The following is a 24,624-nucleotide window of genomic DNA, read 5'->3' on the forward strand; positions in this document are numbered from 1 at the left end:
GGAACAAAAGGGTTGTCAGGGAAAAAATCGGACCTCTCAGGGACAAAAGTGGGGAATTATGCTTAGAGCCCAAAGAAGTAGGGGAGATCCTAAATGAATACTTTGCGTCGGTATTCACAAAGGAAAGGGATGTGTTGACTGGAAGTGTCTCGGAGGGGAGTGTTGACCCGTTAGAGAAAATCTCCATTACAAGGGAGGAAGTGTTCAATTTTTTAGGGAATATAAAGACTGACAAATCCCCAGGGCCTGATGGAATCTATCCAAGGCTGCTCAGGGAGACGAGAGATGAAATCACTGGGCCTCTGATGCAAATCTTTGTCTTGTCACTGGACACAGGTGAGGTCCCAGAGGATTGGAGGATAGCTAATGTGGTCCTGTTATTTAAGAAGGGTAGGAAGGATAACCCGGGAAATTATAGGCCGGTGAGCTTGACATCCGTGGTAGGGAAGTGGTTGGAGAGGATTCTTAGAGATAGGATGTATGTGCATTTAGAAAGGAATAAACTCATTAACGATAGTCAGCATGGTTTTGTGAGAGGGAGGTCCTGCCTCACTAACCTGGTGGAGTTTTTTGAAGAAGTGACTAGAATGGTTGACGAGGGAAGGGCCGTGGATGTCGTCTATATGGACTTTAGTAAAGCGTTTGACAAAGTCCCTCATGGTAGGTTGGTGCAAAAGGTTGGATCTCATGGGATAAAGGGGGAGGAGGCTAGATGGGTGGAGAACTGGCTTGGTCACAGAAGACAGAGGGTGGTAGTGGAAGGTTCTTTTTCCGGCTGGATGCCTGTGACTAGTGGTGTTCCGCAGGGCTCTGTATTGGGACCTCTGCTGTTTGTGATTTATATAAACGATCTGGAAGAAGGTGTAACTGGGGTGATCAGTAAGTTTGCAGACGACACGAAAATGGCTGGACTTGCAGATAGTGAGGAACATTGTCAGAGGCTACAGAAGGATATAGATAGGCTGGAAATTTGGGCAAAGAAATGGCAGATGGAGTTCAATCCAGATAAATGCGAAGTGATGCATTTTGGTAGAACTAACGTAGGGGGGAGCTATACGATAAATGGCAGAACAATAAAGGGTGTAGATACGCAGAGGGACCTGGGTGTGCAAGTCCACAGATCCTTGAAGGTGACGTCACAGGTGGAGAAGGTAGTGAATAAGGCATATGGCATGCTTGCCTTTATAGAACGGGGCATAGAGTATAAAAGTTGGGGTCTGATGTTGCAGTTGTATAGAACGTTGGTTCGGCCACATTTGGAATACTGCGCCCAGTTCTGGTTGCCACACTACCAGAAGGACGTGGAGGCTTTAGAGAGAGTGCAGAGGAGGTTTACCAGGATGTTGCCTGGTATGGAAGGGCTTAGTTATGAGGAGAGATTGGGTAAACTGGGGTTGTTCTCACTGGAAAGACAGAGGATGAGGGGTGACCTAATGGAGGTGTATAAAATTATGAAAGGCATAGATAGGGTGAACGGTGGGAAGCTTTTTCCCAGGTCGGTGGTGACGTTCACGAGGGGTCATAGGTTCAAGGTGAGGGGGGGGGAGGTTTAACACTGATATCAGAAGGACGTATTTTACACAGTGGGTGGTGGGGCCGGGAATGCGCTGCCGGGCAAGGTGGTGGAGGTGGACACACTGGGAACGTTTGAGACTTATCTAGATAGCCACATGAACGGAGTGGGAATGGAGGGATACAAAAGAATGGTCTAGTTTGGACCAGGGAGCGGCGCGGGCTTGGAGGGCCGGAGGGCCTGTTCCTGTGCTGTATTGTTCTTTGTTCTTTATGGGATGTGGGCATCACTGGCTGGGTATTTATTGCCAATCCCTAATTGCCCTTGAGAAGATGGTTGTGAGCTGCCTTCTTGAACTGCTACAGTCCCTGAGATGTAGGTACAACCATCGTGCTGTTAGGGAGGTGGTTCAAGGATTTTGACCCACCGCAGTTAAGGAATGGGGATATATTTCCAAGTCAGGATGATGAGTGGCTTGGAGGGGAATTTCCAGGTGATGGTGTTACCATGTGTCTGTACCCTGGTCCTTCTGGATGGAAGCGGCGGTGGGTTTGAAAGGTGCTGCCTAAGGATCCTTGGTGAAATCCTACAGTGCATCTTGTAGGTGGTACACACTGCTGCCACTGTTCATCAATGGCGGAAGGAGTGAATGTTTGTGGAAGGGAATGCAATCAAGCGGGCTGCTTTGTCCTGGATGGTGTCAAGGTTCATGAGTGTTGTTGAAGCTGCACCCATCCAGGCACATGAAGAATATTCTTGACTTGTGCCTTGGACAGCATTTGAGGATTCAGGGGGTGAGTTAATCACCACAGGATTTCTATGCCAAAATCTTGTTGGCATTTACACCAGCAAGATCTTACAGTTCTGCTGATGGTGAAGGCTGCATTCAATGGGAAACCCCGTCGACAATGGTGGGACAAAAGATCCCACCGTCAGCAAACAGCAAACTGCCTCCCACTGCTGTGAAACACACCATGGAGGGGGAGGAAAATCCTGCTCTTAGTCTCTGAGCTGCTCTTATAGCCACAGTAGGGTGGCACAGTGGCACTGTGGTTAGCACTGCTACCTCACAGCGCCAGGGACCCGGGTTCAATTCTGGCCTCGGGTCACCGTCTGTGTGGAGTTTGCACATTCGTCCCGGTATCCTCCGGGTGCTCCGGTTTTCTCCCACAGCCCAAAGATGTGCGAGTTAGGTTGATTGGCCATGCTAAATTGACCCTTATGGTAAGGGGGATTAACATGCTAAATATGTGAGGTTGAGGGGATGAGGCCTGGGTGGGATTGTTGTCGGCGCAGGCTCGATGGGCCGAATGGCCTTCTTCTGCACTGTAGGGATTCTATGATTTATTTGGCTGGTTCAGTTCAGTTTCTGGTCAATGTTAACCTGGATGAGAGATGTGTGTTAATCTCGCTGATGGCGAACAGTGTAACTGTGCCGTGTAAGTACAGCATAACCGACATTAAGGAAATTCAGGGATTCATGCTTCATTGTGGAGCAGACAGAGGGACAAAAAAAATTGGTAGCTTAAAGAAACTATAAACCAAGGTCAAATTGAGCCAATTAAAATGGATTGTGATTGCAATTTAATGCACATCTCAGATCGAATATTTCCAATTTTACAGCCTGAAATTAGAAATATTCCTTTGAAGATCAGTAGGTCAGTTAGAATTGGCTGTTACAATATGCAGTTGAATAAATATGTTGATACAAGAGGTGACAGGGGTTAGCCATTATAGTTATATCTGAGAAAGCTTTTATAAAACAGCTTTTTTTTAATGTATAATTCACTTGAAAGCGATTGTCCGTACCTTGTTATTTTCTGGAAGTTCAAATTTACTACCAGCGCGCAAGAGTATTTTATCAGTACAAAGCGTTGCATTAATCTTGGAGTTGGATGTGCAGAGTTTCACTGCGAGAGCTACATTTCCAACCAAATTCAAATGAAAGTCATGTCTCTGGACCTTTCATTAACTTTGGACATTATGATATCTTAATAAGTGATACGATAACGTTTGCATTTCTCACAAGTATGAACAGCAAGCATTTCAAAAGACTATAAATGGCTTTTCTCCCCTTTATTTAATGAAAGCACAAACATTTTCCAGAATTTTACTGTTCTTTGCAATCTATAAAAGCATATGTTATTAGGTTTATAACATGCATTAATCTACACCAAAAGAACCGCTGGTCAGAATTATTTTCCAGATATAAAGCATTATTTCAATGAGAGCGAGGTAAAAATGATTTAACTTTTTAAACAGCAACAGAGTGTCCTCCACTGGATATCACAAGGGGTGGGGGGTGATGCAGGGGGAGGGTGCAGTGGGGGGGCAGTAATCCAACTCTGCTGAAAACTACACAAAAAAATGCTCACAATAGACATTGCAGGAGTCCAGAAGAGCTGGGGACATGGTAGCCCCGTCAATCCATGGTCTCATTGAAGAGCAGGGCTGAATGACCTACTCCTGCTCCTATTTCTCATGTTCTAACAGACGAACATACAAAATAGGAGCATAAGTAGGCCATTCAGCCCCTCGAGACTGCTCTGCCATTAAATAAGATCACTGCTGATCTGTTTGTGTTGCGTTTCACATTCCCATCTGCCCCGGTAACTTTTGATTCTCTGGCCAAAAAGAATCTTTCTCCCTCCATCTTAAAAATATTCAATGAACTCTACTTTCACTGCCTTCTGAGGTGGAGAGGTCCAAAGTTGTACAACCCTCTGGGAGAAAATGTTTCTTCTCATTTCTGTCCCAAAAGAGTAACCCCTAATTTTAAAACAGTACCCCCTATCAGAAATAACAATTTGTTATGCAGAGTGTGGAATATTTCAAGTTATAATTATCAAACATTGTCCAAGGGTATTATACCCAAGAGATCATCATCAACCCTTGGACTTCACACCTCTAGGAATAAAGGGGAAAGTGAGTAACTGAAATGAGTTTAAATTATGTCTGTTCACAGCTCTTTAACTGGTGGCTATTTTTGCAAGCATCGGCTGGATTGGTTTAATGAGATTCCAACAATCAATCAGGTGTGAAAGTATTCCTGTCTGCATATGATTTTGAGTAGTTGAGTTCAAAATGTAAACCAGAGACCTGTAATGAATGAAGTTAATGAATTTAAGTACATTGGAGATGTATGGGGTAATTTTGTTGCCAGAAATGAATAGGGTGGAATTTTGAGCCCATGTCTGTTGTGAGCATAAACTGCAAAGCGGGCGCAAAATTCCAAGAGGGTCTGGAAATGAGATTCTCGCCCGTGAGATCTCATTTCCCGATTTTCATCACCTCTCACCAGTGATGTAATGAGGCCTGAGAATTATAGAATCCCTACAGTGCGGAAGGAGGCCATTCGGCTCAAGGAGACTGCACCGGCAACAATCCCGCTCAGGCCCTAACTCTGTAACCCCACATATTTACCCTGCTAATCCCCCTTACACTAAGGGGCAATTTGCTATGGCCAAGTAACCTAACAGGCTTATCTTTGCAGTGTGGGAGGAAACCAGAGCACCCGGAGGAATCTCACGCAGACACGGGGAGAATGTGCAAACTCCACACAATCACCCAAGGCCGGAATTGAACCCGGGTCCTTGGCACTGTGAGGCAGCAGTGCTAACCAGGTCCTCAAGGAACAGCTTGTGCACATATGCTCCAACCAAATGGGAGCATTGTTATTTTTCGATGAGAGAAATTAAATGCCGCTAAATTGAATAAAATTCGTCAACTGATCCCCTCATTGCAATTTTATTTTCAAGTTTTAGTTTGTACATAATGGAGACAATCTTGAGCCTGCACTCTCCGTCTGCGGGATTGCTGGCAGGGCTCAAGATCCGGCAACACCCGGAGATCGGGAATCTCGCTGGTGAGATTGCCAACCTCTGATTTTTGCCACCCCTCGCCGGTGATGTCATCAGTTTTTAAAGGGTGCCCCAATTTCAGTGCAGCGGGCTTTAGCGGCATTTTAGTCCCCGCCACTCAACATGCTGATGTGAAACATGCCCCTGTGGGAAGCTAGCTGTTATCTTTTTAGCTACCTGTTTTTCTTTATTCATTTATTCAGTCCTGGGATGTGGGCGTCGCTGGCTGGGCCAGCACTTGTTGTCCACCCCTGAATGCCCCATTTCAGAGGGCATTTAAGAGTCAACCACATTGCTGTGGATCTGCAGCCACATGTCGTTCAGACCAAGTAAGGACGGCAGATTTCCTTCCCTGAAAGACATTGGTAAACCAGATGGGATTTTACAACAATCAACAATGATTCCATGGTTATTGATGCACTATCAACACCCAGAGACGGAATCTGGAATAGTAGGCTTTTATTAACTATAAAAGGGAACTAACTCTACAGTAAATTCTAACCGAGGGACCGGACCAGAATGAGGCGAAGGGGAGGAGCAGCCACCTTTATACCCCAGTGAACAGGGGAGGAGCCTCAGGCAGCACCGGCAGGGGTGTGTCCAGTCATCAGAACATAACAGTGGTTATCAGAACATAACAGTGGTTATCAGAACATAACAGTGGTTTACCACAGTTATCATTCGACTTTTAATTCCAGATTCTTATTGAATTCAAATTTCACCATCTGCCATGGTGGGATTCGAACCCAGGTCCCTCGAACATTATCCTGGGTCTCTGGATTACTAATTCAGTGACCATGCCACCGCTTCCCCGTTACCTTTTTACCTCTTTTTAAATAAAACTGTTACTTTTTAATTATTTTTGTACTTTTATATTACTTTTATACTTTTGTAATTTTATAACAATTTCTATAATGTATTTGTGTTAAGATTTTCTACAGTAAGTTGATATTATGTCTACCATAGATTTGCAGATGACTCCTACGATCTTGTTTATACTAGGGCATGGGGCATGGGGCATGTACTGCTCTGCTATTGTGCTACTTGTCACGTACTCACTGTGTGTGGTGAACCATCGTTGGTTACCACTGTGGGTTGTTTCTATGTTACTGTTGGGTTAGGGTGTTGCCACTGTGGGGGTTGTATAATGTTGTTGGGTTAGGGTGTTTACCTGTGGTAAATGTTGTTATGGCACATCCCGGTCGGGCCCCACCTCCTGGGGAGAGGTATAAGACCCTCTGCTCCGGCGGGACCCCTCCAGTCTGAACTGGTGTACTCGTGTTAGTTAGTTCCATTGTTTGCTAATAAAAGCCTTCAATAGCTGAAGCCTTGTTCCACGTGCTTGATTGTCGCGCATCAATTTTATTAGCAAACATAAAACTCTCAACAGTAAAAGGGAGTATGGAACAAATATTAAAACCAGAGCGTCTGGCGCTGGACCCACGTGCGGTCGGTGCTGCTAACACCTTCGACCACTGGTGGAAGTGTTTCGAAGACTACCTGGCAGCCTCTGCAGCTGTTACTACAGACGACGACAAACTCCAGGTCCTCCACCCGAGGGTAAGCGACACGATTTATCTTGCGATTCGTGCGGCCACCACTTACCCGAGGGCCATCGAGCTCTTGAAGAAACGATACACGAGACCACCCAACGAGATTCACGCTCGTTACCTCCTCGCTACACGACGTCGGCAGTCGGGCGAAACCATGGAGGACTACGCCAATGAGCTCTTGCAGCTTGCCAGGGGTTGCGACTGTAAAGATGTGTCAGCAGAGCAATATATGTACGACCTCGCCCGAGATGCGTTCGTAGCAGGGGTAGGGTCCTCGTACATCCGGCTTAAGCTTTTAGAGAAAGGGAACCTCAACTTGACCCAAGCGATGGAGATGGCTGAGATGCTGGAGGCAGCGTCGAAAAGCTTGGCTCTGTACCCCGAAGACCACGTGGAGACAACGTGGCAAGAGCAAGCACAAATCCCTCCTCGCCCCACGGGCTCGCGCTCCCATATCGATCCGACGACGGCGGCAGCTCCAGGCGGCCAGCGATGCTATTTTTGCGGCGGAGCCAAGCATTCACGGCAACAGTGTCCTGCAAAAACGGCGATCTGCAGCCAGTGTGGTAAAAAGGGGCACTATGCTAAAGTTTGCAGGTCAAAGCCCAAAAACGGCAGTGCAGCCTGTGACCCTCCAGAGCGGAGACAATCTCCTTCGGCGTCGCAGTACCCACGAGGTCCGACCACGTGCGAATCCAGGACGGCGCCATCGTGGCTGACGGAGGAGGAGGAAGACCACCAGGAGTCGCTACGTTTGGCGCCCTCACCCACGTGCGATTCATGGGGGCGGCCATCATGGTCAATGACGACTAGGAGCGACCAGCAGGGGTCCTCAGCATCAACCTCGGCTGCATGCAGTGACGCCCAGGGGCCAACGGTGGCGTTGATCTCTCTGGACCAGACAAAGCATCACAGGCTTGACAATTCCATGATGAACATCAAGGTAAATGGTCGTACTGTGTATTGTCTGTTTGACAGTGGGAGCACCGAGAGTTTTATTCACCCTGACACTGCAAAAAGGTGTGGACTCCGGGTTCTACCTGCCAAACAGACAATTTCCATGGCATCACGGTCCCGGTCTGTACCGATCCAAGGACGTTGTATGGTAACCCTAGAGGTGCAGGGCACAATTTACGAGCGATACAGGCTCCTTGTGTTACTGCACCTTTGTGCGCCAATTCTCCTTGGACTAAACTTTATGGTCCACATGAAGAGTGTGATCCTACAGTACGGTGGGCCACTCCCTTCACTGGCAGTAGGGAATCAGCCGCAGCCTCCAAATTGCCCAAAGCGCCCCGCATGCAATCTCTCCACACTAAAAATCACCACACCTTCTTTATTTAAGAATCTGGTACCAGGCTGCAAGCCCATCGTTACTAAGAGTAGGCGTTACAGCGCTGAAGACCGGATCTTTATCAGATCTGAGGTTCAGCGGCTCCTCAAGGAAGGGATCATACAGGCCAGTGCTAGTCCGTGGAGAGCGCAGGTCGTGGTGGTTAAAAGCGGGAACAAACCTCGGATGGTCATCGACTACAGTCAGACCATTAACCGTTATACGCAACTGGATGCGTACCCTCTCCCGCGCATTTCTGATATGGTCAATCAGATTGCGCAGTACCGGGTGTTCTCTACCATAGACCTTAAGTCCGCCTACCATCAACTCCCCATCCGCCCAGAGGACCGACAATACACGGCTTTTGAGGCGGATGGTCGTCTATACCAGTTTCTTAGGGTTCCATTTGGTGTCACCAATGGGGTCTCGGTCTTCCAGCGTGCTATGGACCGAATGGTGGACCAGAACGGGTTGCGGGCTACCTTCCCGTACCTGGATAACGTCACCATCTGCGGCCATGACCAGCAGGACCATGACACGAATCTCCAACACTTTCTGCGCACTGCATCTCGCCTGAATCTGACCTATAACAGGGAGAAGTGCGTATTCCGTACGCGCAGTTTAGCTATCCTTGGATACGTGGTGGAAAACGGGGTCATCGGCCCTGATCCAGACCGTATGCGCCCCCTTACTGAACTTCCCTTGCCCGCTAGCACAAAAGCACTGAGGAGATGCCTCGGTTTCTTTTCGTATTATGCGCAGTGGGTCCCCAACTACGCGGACAAAGCTCGTCCGCTCATCAAGTCCACGACCTTCCCACTCACGCCGGAGGCCCAAGTGGCCTTCAAGGCTTTGAAAAGCGACATTGCGAAAGCCACGATGCACGCGGTGGATGAATCCATCCCTTTTCAGGTGGAAAGTGATGCATCTGATTTCGCCCTAGCCGCCACACTAAACCAGGCAGGCAGGCCCGTCGCGTTTTTTTCCCGCACCCTTCAAGGCCCCGAAATTCGGCACTCAGCGGTGGAGAAGGAGGCTCAGGCCATTGTGGAGGCCGTCAGACACTGGCGCCATTACCTGGCGGGGAAGCGGTTCACTCTGATCACGGATCAACGATCCGTGGCGTTTATGTTCAGTAACACGCAGAGGGGCAAGATCAAGAACGATAAGATCTTGCGGTGGAGAATTGAGCTCTCCACCTATAATTACGATATTATGTATCGTCCAGGGAAGCTCAATGAGCCCTCGGATGCCCTCTCGCGCGGAACATGCGCCATCATGCAGGAGGACCGCTTGAAGGCCCTCCACAATGACCTGTGCCATCCTGGAGTCACCCGACTCTACCACTTCGTAAAAGCTCACAACCTGCCCTACTCGGTGGAGGATGTCAGGTCAGTGACAAGAAGCTGTCGGATTTGTGCGGAATGCAAACCGCACTTTTATCGACAGGACCGGGCACAATTGGTCAAGGCCACTCACCCCTTCGAGAGGCTGAGTGTGGATTTTAAGGGCCACCTTCCCTCAACGGACCGGAATGTCTATTTTCTCAATATAATAGATGAATACTCCCGGTTCCCGTTTGTTGTCCCCTGTGCGGACACGTCGACTGCCACTGTGATTAAGGCATTCAGTGACCTTTTTACCCTGTTCGGGTACCCCTGCTACATACATAGCGACAGGGGCTCGTCGTTCATGAGTAACGACTTGAGGCAATTCCTGCTCTCATACGGGATTGCCTCTAGTAGAACCACGAGCTACAACCCTAGGGGTAACGGACAGGTGGAGAGGGAGAATGCTACAGTCTGGAAGGCTGTCCTACTGGCGCTGAAATCCAGGGGTCTTCCAGTCTCCCGTTGGCAGGAGGTCCTTCCAAATGCGCTTCATTCCATTCGCTCCCTCCTGTGTACGGCAACCAATGCTACTCCCCACGAGAGGATGTTCTCATTCCCTCGGAAGTCGTCCTCGGGGATCTCCTTACCAGCCTGGTTGACGTACCCAGGACCCGTCCTTCTGCGGTGACATGTGAGGGCCCGCAGGTCCGACCCCTTGGTCGAACCGGTCCAACTCCTCCACGCCAACCCTCAGTATGCCTATGTGGCATATCCTGATGGGCGAGAGGACACAGTCTCCATTTGAGACCTGGCGCCCGCAGGGGACGTAGCAACTCCTGTCGCTCCCATACCCCCTGTCACGAATCCCCTATCACTTATTTCTTCCCCAGACGTGGCGCGGTCAGCACCGGGACCAGTGCATAACAGTTATACTCCCATGTACAGCTTGCCTGAGACTCGGAGATCGGCGCCACCACAGAAGGTTCCAGGATCCCCTGCACCATCGCCTCACCAGGGTCAACCGGCCCGGGAGTCCTCGAGGGGACAGCCGGACGCTGTTTTGGAGAGAACGCCACCGCAAGCACCTGCTCCAGTGTCGCAACCGGTGTTGAGGAGATCACAGCGACGGTGCGGTCCTCCAGACCATCTGGACTTGTGAATTTTGTACATATGTAATCTGTTTTCGCACCCCGCCGGCCTTTGTTTTTAAAGGAGGGGTGAATGTGGTGAACCATCGTTGGTTACCACTGTGGGTTGTTTCTATGTTACTGTTGGGTTAGGGTGTTGCCACTGTGGGGGTTGTATAATGTTGTTGGGTTAGGGTGTTTACCTGTGGTAAATGTTGTTATGGCACATCCCGGTCGGGCCCCGCCTCCTGGGGAGAGGTATAAGACCCTCTGCTCCGGCGGGACCCCTCCAGTCTGAACTGGTGTACTCGTGTTAGTTAGTTCCATTGTTTGCTAATAAAAGCCTTCAATAGCTGAAGCCTTGTTCCACGTGCTTGATTGTCGCGCATCACTGTGTGACCAGCTAAGCTCAGCAGAAACAACTAACTCATGCGTTATACATGACCAGAGTCCAGACTAATCAGTGTCGGCCACCTCTGCAAATGTGTTCAATTAACCAATTAAGGTAAATGGGTGTTCTTTGAAATAATTTATAATAATGATTGTAAGACAGAGAACAATAGCGAGGAAGACTGGTGACATCACGTCAGAGAGAGTGAGAGAGAGAGAGACTGAGAAGCTGGTGAACATCTTTTTAGAAACAAGGAAGGAACTCCTAATAAACTCGTGAGTTTGTATCCGACCATGAGATGCCAGTGAATTCTTGAAACTAACAACCCTCTTTTTTGACAAAGTGCCTTAAGAACTGGAGAGAAAACATTCTCTCTGGAGAGAAACGCAACGGTTTTCAGTCAGACCCTGAGAGTGTGATCTTACTGGCTGTTCACGCCACACTCTGCTGCAGGAAAGTCAGAGAATTTGGCACCCAACCAAATCTCTGTCCACTGCAGCGGGGTGGGAGAATCCCGCCGGCATGAATGGCTGTAACATTCCAGCCTAACATTTTGCCATTTTTTTGGGAAGAGTCCTTCCAATTTCTCTTGCCCAGCAAAAAAGAGGAAGTGGTGTGGCGTACCTCCAGCCAACCAATATCCTCCAAAAATCAATATAGAATCCCTACCGTGCAGAAGGAGGCCATTCAGCCCATCCAGCCTGCACCGGCAACAATCCCACCCATAACCCCATGTTTTTACCCTGCTAATCCCCCTGACACTGAGGGTCAATTTAGCATGGCCAACCTGCACATCTTTGGAGTGTAGGAGGAAACTGGAGCACCCGGAGGAAGCCCATGCAGACATGGGGAGAACGGGCAAACTCCACACAGACAGTCACCCAAGGTTGGAATTGAACCCGGGTCCCTGGCGCTGTGAGGCAGCAGTGCTAACCACTGTGCCATCCCTGCTGCCCGGCTGTGTCTAAGTGTTTAAATGGGCATGTGGATAGTTGTGTCAAACCTTGGAAAGGTTCATATGGATCATCGAGGACTCCCCTTTTCATTGAGTAAATCTGCTTAGTTGTTGCTTAAAATTTAAACTCTTAATAATTAGCATCATCATTTTTATTGTTCATTTTGTATTCACTTGCAACCCTTTTGATTAAGTGACCAAACCTAATCACATTAGTCCAGAGGGAGTCTGAACAATGTTGTACGCAATAAAAATGCTGTGTTTTTTGTTAAAGAAATAGCATTCTCTTTCTTACAACCAGGTACTTATTTATCTGTCTTTCCCAGCCTTACCCAAGCACTCATTAATTTACCCATTAAAACCACAGAATCTCTTTTCCTCATCAGCACTCACTCCAGCGCCTGAGCTTAAAGATCTAAATATAGATGGTGCTGAGATAACAGAGATAAGGTCAAAACAGCAGGGAAAGCCAGGGCAACATAGAAAAACCTAAAAGAAACTTAAAGCTAAACAAAGAGTAGGAAGTGAGAGAGGCAGATGAAGAACACATGGGAAATTTATTCCAATTGAAACTATTTAATATTACTTATTATCGTATGGAAAAGCCATTTCACATCTCACTTGGAAAGGTAAAAATGATTGTTGATTTCCATTTATACAAGATCAAAGCAGCCCCGGGCAGGATTTTCCCTGCGGACCAAGCCATCAAGGTCAAATGGCAGTTAGAAGCGCACACAGTATGGGGAACAGTCAACCAGCTGTGATATGTTCTGCTCAAATTGGCCAATTAGTAGACAGAGGGTGGGCCTGTTGCCCATTAAGGACAGCGGACAAGTGCTCATAGCTGGAGGGCCCTTCAGTGTGGAAGCAGCAGCAAGCAGCCTTTTCTGGTAAGTGAGAGAGAGAGGCATCTTCTATCTCCAACTTACTTTAACTTTTAAATAAGAATTTCCCTTAGCAGCCAGGTCACCGTTCATGAGGCTTCATAATGGTGGCCTGGCTGTTCGAGGTAGCTGGAACCGGACAGGCTGGGAGAGGGCCTCAAAGCCTGCCTGGAGCACTGGCCTGCCACCTCCATCTGTTACTAACATGCTAGTATATTCACATATAGGGCCCTATGCTTTGCAGACAGAAGGACCATGTCCGTACATTACGCCTTTTTAAACAAAACTGGGGGAACAGATATTCCCTGGTTTATTCACCAGGGCAATCCCTTGATTAATTAGAGTCGATCTGCCTGGTTCGGATTTGAACAAGGCTGGACAGTTAACTGTTCCATGCTGCAATCTCCATGGCAATGCCTGTACCAAACAAATCCCACTTGCCAACCAACCAGTACTCTCTTCTCATGGAGTATAAATTGTTGTTAAAAGCAAAATACTGCGGATGCTGGAATCTGAAACAAAAACAGACAATGCCGGAAACTCTCAGCAGGTCTGACAGCATCTGTGGAGAGAGAATAGAGCCAACGTTTCGAGTCTGGATGACCCTTCATCAGCTCTGAGATTTTCCACAGATTGTTGTTCCTTGTTACTGTTGGTACTTTCTTCTGAGCTATCCTGATGAGTGCAAGATGGGAAGTTTTGACAGTGTGTCTCTTTTTTTCAGCAGTACTGAAATTACAATGCCATGTGTTTGAGGCAATTTGCCATTCTAATAAGATCACATACCCATGCACATCTGGTAAAATTAATAACAAGTTCCTTTGAGAAGAGATTTGATGGAAACACTTAAAAAGAGCCAGGGAAATGGAAAGAGGTTCCTTTAAATCTCAGTTGACAAGCTCAACGTTTTGTGTGGATCCAAGTCAGAGACAGCAAAACATCTCCGTTCAATCCACAACTTGTGCTGAGTTAGTTGCTCTGAGCTGGGATAGGAGTTATTCTGATTAATCTTCAGGTTGGTTCAGGAGAGCAAGGGGGATACTCACGGTCCCTGTTCAAGATAGTCTTCCAGAGATGTTTCCTGGAAAGTGCTTTCTGCATGAATTCAAGGTAGGAAGAGGTTCTGACTTGACTGTTGCTCCGTGAGCCAAATGCCTACTGATTAGGCTCATGTGAAGAATTGCCATTTCGGTAAGGTATAAAATATGAACATAAGGGGTAAGAGTTGGATGGGAGGATGCTCAAGTGGAGCATGAATACCAGCATGGACTGGTTGGGCCAAATGGCCTGCTTCTGTGTTGTATAATCGAGATAACAGTACGAGAGGGAGCATGTGAGACAATTTATTAAACATGACTTAATGTTTCCAGAAAAGGAGGGGATTTGGAGGGGTGCGAAAGACGTCCAGAAAGGGTACGCATTTATTTATTTTTAGAAAGACCTCGGCAGTACAAGCTAATATTGTCATATAAATGCAGAGTGTGAAAGCTCCATCTTATAGCTTGGAAACCCAGAGAATTCATTAGTTAAAGTGAAGTGTACAAATACATTAGCCGCACAGTTGTATGCTGAGGCGGGGAGGGAGTAGAAGCTGTTTTGCCTCGGGGTACTGAAAAGAATGGTTTTGTCTCCGATCCTGACATTTCATGGGAAACCCAGCTGGTCAGGATTAAACCGAAAAAGGAGAAATAATCCTGAAGCGCACAGCCTCGCGATGGTGTTTAAACGAGCTAGTTAGTGACCAGTCCACCCACCCACCGAACTGCCTCGATTAAAGGATTAAATCCAAAAGTGGATAGGGGTTTGAGATTTTTAATCTTTTGGCATGGGGAGGGACGTGAAAATCCCCCAGTGCTTCTGCATGTTTGAAACAGGCCGATTGTTAAATCTAACGCCCTACCTGCTGCAGTTTGAAAGTAGCTTGGCCGAGGCAAGCTGAAGGTTTTATGCCTCTGTATTTATAGAATCATACACAATGCAGAAGGCCATTCGGCCCATCACGTCTGCACCGACCACGATCCCACCCAGGCCCCATCCCCATAACCTCACGCATTTACCCTAGCTAGTCCCCCTGTCACTAAGGGGAAATTTAGCATGGCCAATCCACCTAATCCGCACACCTTTGGACTGTGGGAGGAAACCGGAGCACCCGGAGGAAACCCACACAGTGGGTTTCCGGGGAGAATGTGCAAACTCCACACAGACAGTGACCAAAGCCCGGGAATCGAACCATGGTCCCTGGCGCTGTGAGGCAGCAGTGCTAACCACTGTGCCACCATGCCATGTGACTAAATACAAGCACAAATTTGAAATAAATACAGGGTTTTAGACAGTGAGGCGAAGGCTGCAAATCGTAATGGTGGTGAAAAATTGTCTGGGATTACTTTAAGCAGAAATTGCTGTTATTTCATATGCACACAACTTCAGTACGAAGGAGGGAATACCCTAAATTCAGTGCAGAGTTCCTTTTTATTCTTATTTTGATCAAATCACACCAGTCTGTTCAATGACAGTGAGAGAACCAGCAGGATGGATCTTGACTTTGTGCAATCGTTTAATATGAATAGCAAGTCATCAACCTCGCTCCTGAAGTTTGTTTTACCCACTGAAGCCAAACGAAAGAAATTCTGCTCCACCAGTGCAGATGGTTAGCAGATGCCATTCCCTGGCAGCACACAAACTCTCCACATCTGAAGTGCTATACAACATACCATACCACAACTCTATGAAAGGGCAGCGTGGAAGAAGTTAGTCACTCCAACTTTGAATCCTGAGGCCCATTGATTGTCCTTGGGACGGAAGCAATGTTGGCATGGCAGCATTTATAATCCAAAGCAAGTTCTGCCTGAGGTGTTGTAAGACAATCATGCAGTGTGGGACCAGATTCTCATGCAGGACACACTGGGTAAAGTTAACAGGTGCCACCAGCAAAGGAAGATAGTAAACATTAAACAGTTTTTGTTTTCTTTCCAGGCCACATATATTCACATTTGGTGAATTAAACTTGACAGTGTGAACTAGTGACACAATAGTTTGCTGGTTCAGTTCCCTAATCACTGGGCTACCATTCGCATTTTTTTAAATGACCTTCAAGTTTCAACAAAGAGAATTGCTTTCGCCTTCAAGAAATCCAAGCTCACAATTTGTCAGAATGTTACTCAAGAAGAAAAATCTAACCTTCACTGCATCTGAGGTAAAAAATCAACTGACGGCAAAAAAACAATCATAGAATCATAGAATCCTACAGTGCAGAAGGAGGCCATTCGGCCCATCAAGTCTGCACCGACCACAATCCCAGCTGGGCCCTATCCCCATAACCCCTTGTATTTACCCTAGCTAGCCGCTCTGACATGAAGGGGCAATTTAGCATGGCCAATCTTTGGAGTTGATTAAGTTTGATGTTGATTAAGTTTGCCAATGATTAAGTATGACTTTCTTTTTCATCAGAATATTCTGTAAAGGATATTAATGCACATGCTTTCCTTTTAAGAGCACTTTTCTTCCACAGATGCATTTTCTGTGCACCTCAATGTCACTTCAATCTGATCTGATAGGGTCACAGAGGTACACAGCGCAGCAAAAGGCCCTTCAGCCCATTGCATCTGTGCCAGTCAAAGACAAACCACCTTAACTATTCTAATCCCATTTTCCAGCACTTGGCCCATAGTCTTGTATGTCTTGGCATCTTGCTAACAGCAACACATTGTTCTATCACAGCCCTTGCAGCTTGCTCACTTCAACACAATGTCAATAGTTTGTAAAGCTGACAATGCAAAGTTTTAAGATTGCACAGAAAAATGTGAGAGGAGGTGGTCAGAGATGAGGCACAAGTTGTTTAACCTGACATAGAAACCCTTTTTGGAGCAAAGATAATAAATAGTGAGTTTGAAGAAAAATTATTAAACTGTTTGTTGGTGATATGTATGAGGGGGTAAAAAAAGGGTTATTATTTATTCGGTAATAATTGTGGTAGCTATTTCTATTATATATTTCTTGTTGAATACATTTCACTTATATGTTTATAATGACATTTTGAAAATAAGCGTGTGGACCACCTACCCAAATGCTGTCTTCTTGACGATATCGTTTCCAGTTCCTTCCAGTGTCACTGAACATTAACAGGTAGCTTATTACCCAATCTGAACTACCATATCGACCTTGAGTTGCTACAGCCGTGATTTCTGTTCTCTCACCAAGATCTATCTGCAGCCATTGGTGTTTGTTAGATTCCAGTGGGGACCAGCCGCCTGCCCCTGAAATACAATTTTTGAGAAAGCCATTGGTAACAATAGTCTTCAGGCTTCCCTCAAGTGCGGATGAAGAAATCTCAAATTACTATGGATAGCTACACGTTCTACATTAAAATTCCCATCATCAGAAACCACTGCAAATGCTGATTTCATCGAACATAGAATCCCTACAGTACAGAAAGAGGCCATTCGGCCCATCGAGTCTGCACCGACCACAATCCCACCCAGGTCCTACCCCCAGATCCCTACATATTTTACCCACTAATCCCTCTAACCTACGCATCTCAGGACACTAAGGGCAATTTTTTTGCATGGCCAATCAACCTAGCCTGCACATCTTTGGACTGTGGGTGGAAACCAGAGCACCCGGAGGAAACCCACGCAGACACGGGGAGAATGTGCAGATTCCACACAGACAGTGACCCAAGCCGGGAATCGAACCCGGGTCCCTGGAGCTGTGAAGCAGCAGTGCTAAGCACTGTGCCACCATGCCGCCCTTTCAGAAAGCTTCGGAAAGAAGACGTGATCATTCTGTATGAACTAGTGATGAGAATGTGGGGTGTGCTTCCACACACAATACTTGACGAGAGACTGAGTAAACTGGGTCCATATTGTCCAGAGTTTAGATACAAATATACAAAGCAGGAATGGGCCATTCGCCTCTTCCCCCCCCCCCCTCCCCCGAGCCTGCTCTGCCATTCAATAAGCTCATGGTTGATCTGATTGTGGCCTCAGTTGCCAATACCTTACTCAACACCAATGCCCTATGGGAGGCAATTTTCCCATCCAGCCTGTTACGGGAATCATTGCGGGGGGAAGTGGGGTGGCATACCATGCAAAATTCCGTTGAACTCGGGTAGGATTTTCCGGTTTTGGGGCGAGCGCGGCCGCAAAATCCCACCCTATGATTCCCTTATCTACCTTAAGAGACTAGCTACCACCGCCTTGAAAATCTTCAATGACTCTGTCTCTACCACACTCGAGTGAAGAGAGTTCCACAGACTCACGACCCTCAGATAAAGATTTTCTCCTCATCTCTGTCCTAAATGGTTAAGACCCCCAATTGGTCCCAAGTTCCTGGGCACTTTTGGACTACTGGAATTAGCTCCATTCCCCATGGGTTAAGAGGAAATGTGGATGTTGTTTCCATGCTGATTACAGTTATTTGAACTATAGTGAATTGCATTTTCCTTTTTTTTGTTTGTTTGTCCAAATAACTCATATCTCACGGGCACAACACAGTGGAGAAATGTGCTGAAACGTGTTGCATCAGCTCTCAAAGCAATACTTTGCTGCCCTTGTACTTCCAAGGTCGGCCATCTGATTGCTTGCGACTGCTGCAGGCACATTCAAAGGCCACACATATTAGGTAGATGCCTGAACAGCGCAGTGTCCGAATTAATGGGCGTTTGTTCTTGTGCCCAGCTTTGCGGCATGGTGGCACAGTGGTTAGCACTGCTGCCTCACAGCTCCAGGGACCCGGGTTCTATTCCCAGCTTGGGCCACTGTCTGTGTGGAGTTTGCATGGGTTTCTGCGTGAGTTTCCTCTCACAATCAGAAAGACGTGCAGGTTAGGTGCATTAGCCATGCCAAAAATTCTCCCTCAGAGTACCCGAACAGGCGCCGGACTGTGGTGATGAGGGGATTTTCACGGTAACTTCATTGCTGTGTCAATGTAAGCCGACTTGTGACACTAATAAATAATCTTTAAGCTTTAACTTGCGGGGGCTGGGCAGGGGGCACAGGGGAGTTTTTCTCACTCAAAGGGCCAATGTGCAAATTTCAGAAAGATAAAGTTTGGCACGACATTGAGCATGAATTTCAACAAAAAACCCTGAAATGTGAAAAGAAACAACGTGCTGAGCAAAATAAATTCATGAGTAATAAATAAAGCAGAGCATTCAAGTGTAATATGGTGAGAGTGTGTCTTTCCACCTCACGCTACACCGCAGAGAATACAGACCCAGCCTACTCAATCTCTCCTGGCCAGACTTGACCCTCTCATCCCAGGATCAATCTATGTTATCTGTTCCCAAAAATTTGGAGTGAAACAACATTCAGTAGAAAAGTGTGGGATAAACGCACAAAAGTCCACTCTGTGGTCTCAGAATTATTAAGCACCTTTTTGCCGGTTTAGTGCACATCAATGGCGGCACAGTGGCACAGTGGTTCGCACTGCTGCCTCACAGCCCCAGGTACTTGGGTTCAATTCCCGGCTTGGGTCACCATCTGTGTGGAGTTTGCACATTCTCCCCGTGTCTTTGTGGCTTTAGTTGGACAAATGACATCAGGTTCACTCACTCAGGGCTTTAAACTGAATAGAGGGTTCAATTGTAGAGGAAATTAGAAGGAGGAAGTAAGAGTGCAGGTTAACGATTTGGTGGATGGTTACCAGACAATAAAAGAGAGGGACAGAACGGGTGAATGTCTTTATGCAACAAGGAATTATAAAAGAGTAGGGAAATTTACCAGTTGAACAAATGTAAAAGCTTTGTATCTAAATGCACAAAACATTCGGAACAAAGTTAATGAGTTAACAGCGCAAATAGAAACAAAAGGGTACGATTTGGTGGCAATTACTGAGACATGGTTACAAGGAGACCAGGTCTGGGAATTGAACATCCAAGGGTACTCAGCATTTCGGGAAGATAGACTGAAAGGAAAAGGAGATGGTGTAGCTTTGCTAGTGAAGGAAGGGATCAGTGCTGTATTGAGAAATGACATAACCACAGGAGATCAAGATGTGGAATCAGTCTGGGTAGGAATAAGAAATAGCAAAGGAAAGAAGTACTTGGTAGGTGTAATCTATAGATCGCCAAACAGTAGTTCCGCAGTGGGGCACAGTAGAAACCAGGAAACACAGGGGGGGCTTGCAAGAAAGATATGGCAATAATGGGTGATTTTAATATACACATAGATTGGAAGAATCAAATTGGCAAGGGTAGCCAGGAGGTAGAGTTCACTGAATGTATTAGAGACTGTTTCTTGGAACAGTATGTTGCGGAACCAACCAGGGAGCAGGATACTCTGGATTTGGTATTGTGTAATGAGGAGGGATTAATTGATGACCTCATAGTTAAGGATCCTCTAGAGAGTAGTGACCATAGAATGATAGAATTTAAAATTCAGTTTGGGGGTGAGAAAGTGGAATCCCACACTAGCGTTCCGGAATTAAACAAAGGAAATTATATAGGCATGAGGACAGATTTGGCCCGAGCAGTGTGGGCGGGAAGGCTAAAATGCAAGACAGCGGATGAGCAATGGCTGTTGTTTAAGGAGATACTCAAGTCCTCAAAACCAAAAAATGTATTCCAGTGAGGAAGAAAGATGGTAAGGGGGGTAAAAAACATCCATGCCTAAACAAGGAGGTCAAGGACAATATAAAGACAAAAACTAAGATATACCATATTACAAAGGCCAGTGGCAGGCTGGAAGATTGTGAAACTGTCAAACATAAACAAAGGGATACTACAAAAGTAATAAAAAGAGCCAAGATAAATTATGAAAGAAAACTAGTGCAAAATATCAAGAAGGATAGCAAAAGCTTCTATAGGTTTATAAAAGGAAAGAGAGTCACTCAGGTGAATGTTGGTCCCTTGGAAGATGAAACCGGAGAGTTAATAAGGGGAACACTGAAATCACAGAGATGCTAAATCAATACTTTGCCTCAGTTTTCACATGGAGGACACGAGTACCATTCCTATAGGAACGGGCAAGCCAGAGATAATAGAAAGGGTAGAACTTAGAACAATCAACAGCGATAGGGAAAAGGTACTCAGCAAGTTATTGGGATTGAGAGCAGGTAAGTCCCCCGGGCCTGATGGCCAACATCCTAGGGTATTAAAAGAAGTGGAGGCGAAGATAGTGGATCCATTGGTTATAATATTCCAAAATTCCCTGGGCACAGGAAAGGTTCCAATGGATTGGAAAAATGCTAACATAAAGCCCTTATTCAAAAAGGGAAGGAGGCAAAATGTGGGAAATTACAGACCACTTAGTTTAACATCTGCTGTTGGGAAAGTGTTAGAATCAATTATCAAGGAAGAAATATCAGGACATTTGGAAAGTCAAAACACTATCCATCAGCGTCAGCATGGTTTTATGAAAGGCAAATCATGTTTGACTAATTTTCTAGAGTTCTTTGAGGATGTAACAAGCAAAGTGGATAATGGGGATCCAGTAGATGTAGTATATCTGGATTTCCAGAAGGTGTTTAATAAGGTGCCACACAAAAGGCTAATTCACAAGGTGAAGATTACTCTTCCCTGCAGGGGCAAGAGAGCGGGAGAGATGGCTGCGGCTGGTAGTGTACCAGTGATGGTGTATCCCTTTACAGGTCCAGCTTGGTCCTTCTCCAGTGTCTCCTCTTGGACTTGTACTGATCTTTTAGCCGGTTTTCATGCGGATCCATTGTGGAATTGGCCGGTTCTGCTTCATCTTCTTAGCGAGGAATCACTTCATCCTGAAGGTTTTGTGGGATGGCATGGCCGCACGTCCACTCCGGCAGGAGGGATTCGTTCCTCCAGTGGGGAGGAGAGATCGCCCGCAGAGTGGCGGCGGACCCCCCTGCCCCCTCCCTCCCCACCGATCAGCCGCAGACTGGCAGTGGACCCCCCACCCCCCCCCCCCCCTCCCCCCCCCCCCCCCCCCCCCGCCGCCCCTGACCAGAGGATGATCGTCCGAGAGCCGCTCTCTCCGCTTTTTTTTTCTTTCGCGCCCGGGCGCGCTCTGTCAGATTTTTTTTGATCTGCGCATGCGCAGTTCAGAGCTCTGATCAGTCTGCCAGTGCTAAGCCCCGCCCACAGCGCGAATCAGACCGGAGCTGGCAAAACGCATATGGGCACGCTGGAAAGAAGATTCCAGGCGCGGATCTATTTGACGCCCGGATTCGGCACTTAGACTCAAAATGGTCAAATCAGGCCCGAGGTATTCAAAATAATAAAAGGTATGGATAAAGTAACATGGAGCGGATGCTTCTGCTGTTGGGGCATTCTAGGAGGAGAGGTCATAGTTATAGGATAAGGGGTAGCAAATTTAAAACAGAGTTGAGGAGAAACTACTTCTCCCAAAGGGTTCTGAATCTGCGGAATTCGCTACTCCAAAGTGCGGTGAATCCTGGGACAGTGAGTAAATTTAAGGAGGAATTAGATAGATTTTTAATTGGTAATAAGTTGAAAGGTTATGGGGAGAAGGCAGGAAAATGGGGATGAGGAACATATCAGCCATGATCGAATGGCAGAGCGAACTCGATGGGCCGAATGGCCTAATTCTTCTCCTATACCTTACGATCTTATGAACTGATGAACTCAGTAAATTCTCTCTTGAGGTTGCCATTAACAATGAGAATGTAAATATTTTGAAAATGGGAAAATACAAAGACAGATAGAAAGGGAATATTGCCACCATCAATTATTATCCTCCCAAGACGATAATGGGCGGCACGGTAGCACAGTAATTAGCACTGCTGCTTGACAGCTCCAGGGACCTGGGTTCGATTCCCAGCTTGGGTCACTGTCTGTGTGGAGTTTGCACATTCTCCCCCCGTGTCTGCGTGGGTTTCCTCTGGGTTCTCCGGTTTCCTCCCACACTCCAAAGATGTGCGGGTTAGGTTTATTGGCCATGCTAAATTGCCTCTTAGTGTCCCGGTATGCGCAGGTTAGAGGGATTAGTGGGTAAATATGTAGGGATGGGGGATAGGGCCTGGGTTGGACTGTGGTCGGTGCAGACTTGATGTGTTGAATGGCCTCTTTCTGCACTGTAGGGTTTCTATGATTCTATAGAGTGATTTTGAATTTTAAACAAAGATTACTGAAGGAGTGACCCCATTTCTAACTTCATAACACACATAGCTTGAAGTACAAGTTACAGCATCTGACATTTTGCATTTATCAAACTTAATGTCTTTTCATCGTTAATCAAGACCAGTTGCAGCAGCACAGTGGCACAGTAATTAGCACTGCTGACTCACAGCGCAGGGGACCCGGATTTCATTCCGGCTTGGGTCACTTTCCATGTGGAGTTTACATGTTCTCCCCGTGTCTGCGTGGGTTTCCTCCGGATGCTCCGGTTTCCTCCAAAAGATGTGCTGGTTGGGCGCATTGGCCATGCAAAAAGTCTCCCTCAGTGTACCCAAACGGGTGCCGGAGTGTGGCGACGAGGGGATTTTCACAGCAACTTCATTGCAGTGTTAATGTAAGCCTACTTGTAACACTAATGAATAAATAAACTTTAAAAAAATAAACATGAATGGTTGTTGATCAATGGCTTGCATCTTACCATCTCGTCTGTTCAGCTTGGCAAAGCCAGGACTGTGACTGCTAGACAACTCGGAGGACGAATCGAACACCAACTGAGGCAAATCAGACACCAAGTGATCATCACAGTTATCTGCCAGACGAAGAAAAGCATTAAATTTCAATCAATTAGCTGCACAATATGTTTCTGCTAATTGCAAGTGCAGTAGAGAATCTTAACAAAGCCTTAAGAGACCTAGATGGTCGTCAAGTGAAATTGCTGACATATTGTGAACCAAAATCTGTGCAGTTTATAAGACAATGAGCATATAAATAGCTCTCACACATATTAAAACAATGTAACCATGTGTTTGTTTTGGACGTTTTCCACTTTTGCCTGATTATTTTCAGCCCTTCCTTAGGTCCGCCCAGCATCGCCCATCTCCACACCCCTCTGGCACACACTGCACTACACTCCAGGCCAAATAAAGGGATCCTGCAACAGCCGACTCACAGTCCACAGCCAATGATACCCTGCAACTAGCCAATAGGTGAACAAGATTGGAGGAAGTTAATTCACCTTATTTCCCTCATTAAAGTGCCATGCTTTGAACAAATGCTGTTCCTTAAACAGCTCAGCCAAGATGGAGATCCCACTGTGTGAAATGGGGAGACTACCCTTACCAATCTACAGCACAACATAATCATTAAGATGCTGCACCAACGGAACAAGTCAAAAGTATTTCTTAATTTACAGCAATAAATTAAACACGGATTTCAGAATGAAGAAATTAAAACTATCGTCTATTTCTGTCTTGGTGGCACAGTGGTTAGCACTGCTGCCTCACAGCACCAGGGATTTGGGTTCAATTGCCGGCTTGGGTCACTGTTTGTGCAGAGTATGCACATTCTCCCCGTGTCTGCGTGGGTTTCCTCCGAGTGCTCCGGTTTCCTCCCACAGTCCAAAGATGTGCTTGTTAGGTGCATTGGCCATGCTAAATTCTCCCTCAGTGTACCCGAACAGGCGGCGAATAGGGGATTTTCACAGTAACTTCATTGCAGTCTGAATGGAAGCCAACTTGTGACTAATAAATAAACTTTGACTTCAACTTTTTTTAGAAATGCATTGTTTGCACATTATTGAATCCTTACAGTGCAGAAAGAAGTAATTCAGCCCATCGAGCCTGCACCAAC

General features: G+C 46.6%; 1 protein-coding gene across 1 annotated transcript in view; it reads right to left on the reverse strand.

The window, feature by feature from the left end:
• The window catches only part of LOC144504124 (contactin-associated protein-like 5), a 664,070-nt gene extending 640,353 nt beyond the window's left edge, over window positions 1–23,717 (reverse strand). The window contains exons 1-3 of the mRNA XM_078229300.1: window positions 23,687–23,717; window positions 23,474–23,584; window positions 17,007–17,200 (exon numbers count right to left, since the gene is read on the reverse strand). Of these exons, the coding sequence (XP_078085426.1) occupies window positions 17,007–17,200; window positions 23,474–23,584; window positions 23,687–23,717 (336 nt within the window). The remainder of the gene's footprint in view (window positions 1–17,006; window positions 17,201–23,473; window positions 23,585–23,686) is intronic.
• Between the last annotated feature and the right edge of the window lie 907 nt (window positions 23,718–24,624).

The sequence above is a fragment of the Mustelus asterias genome, chromosome 14 (assembly GCF_964213995.1).
Source record: "Mustelus asterias chromosome 14, sMusAst1.hap1.1, whole genome shotgun sequence".
Lineage (NCBI taxonomy): Eukaryota > Metazoa > Chordata > Chondrichthyes > Carcharhiniformes > Triakidae > Mustelus > Mustelus asterias.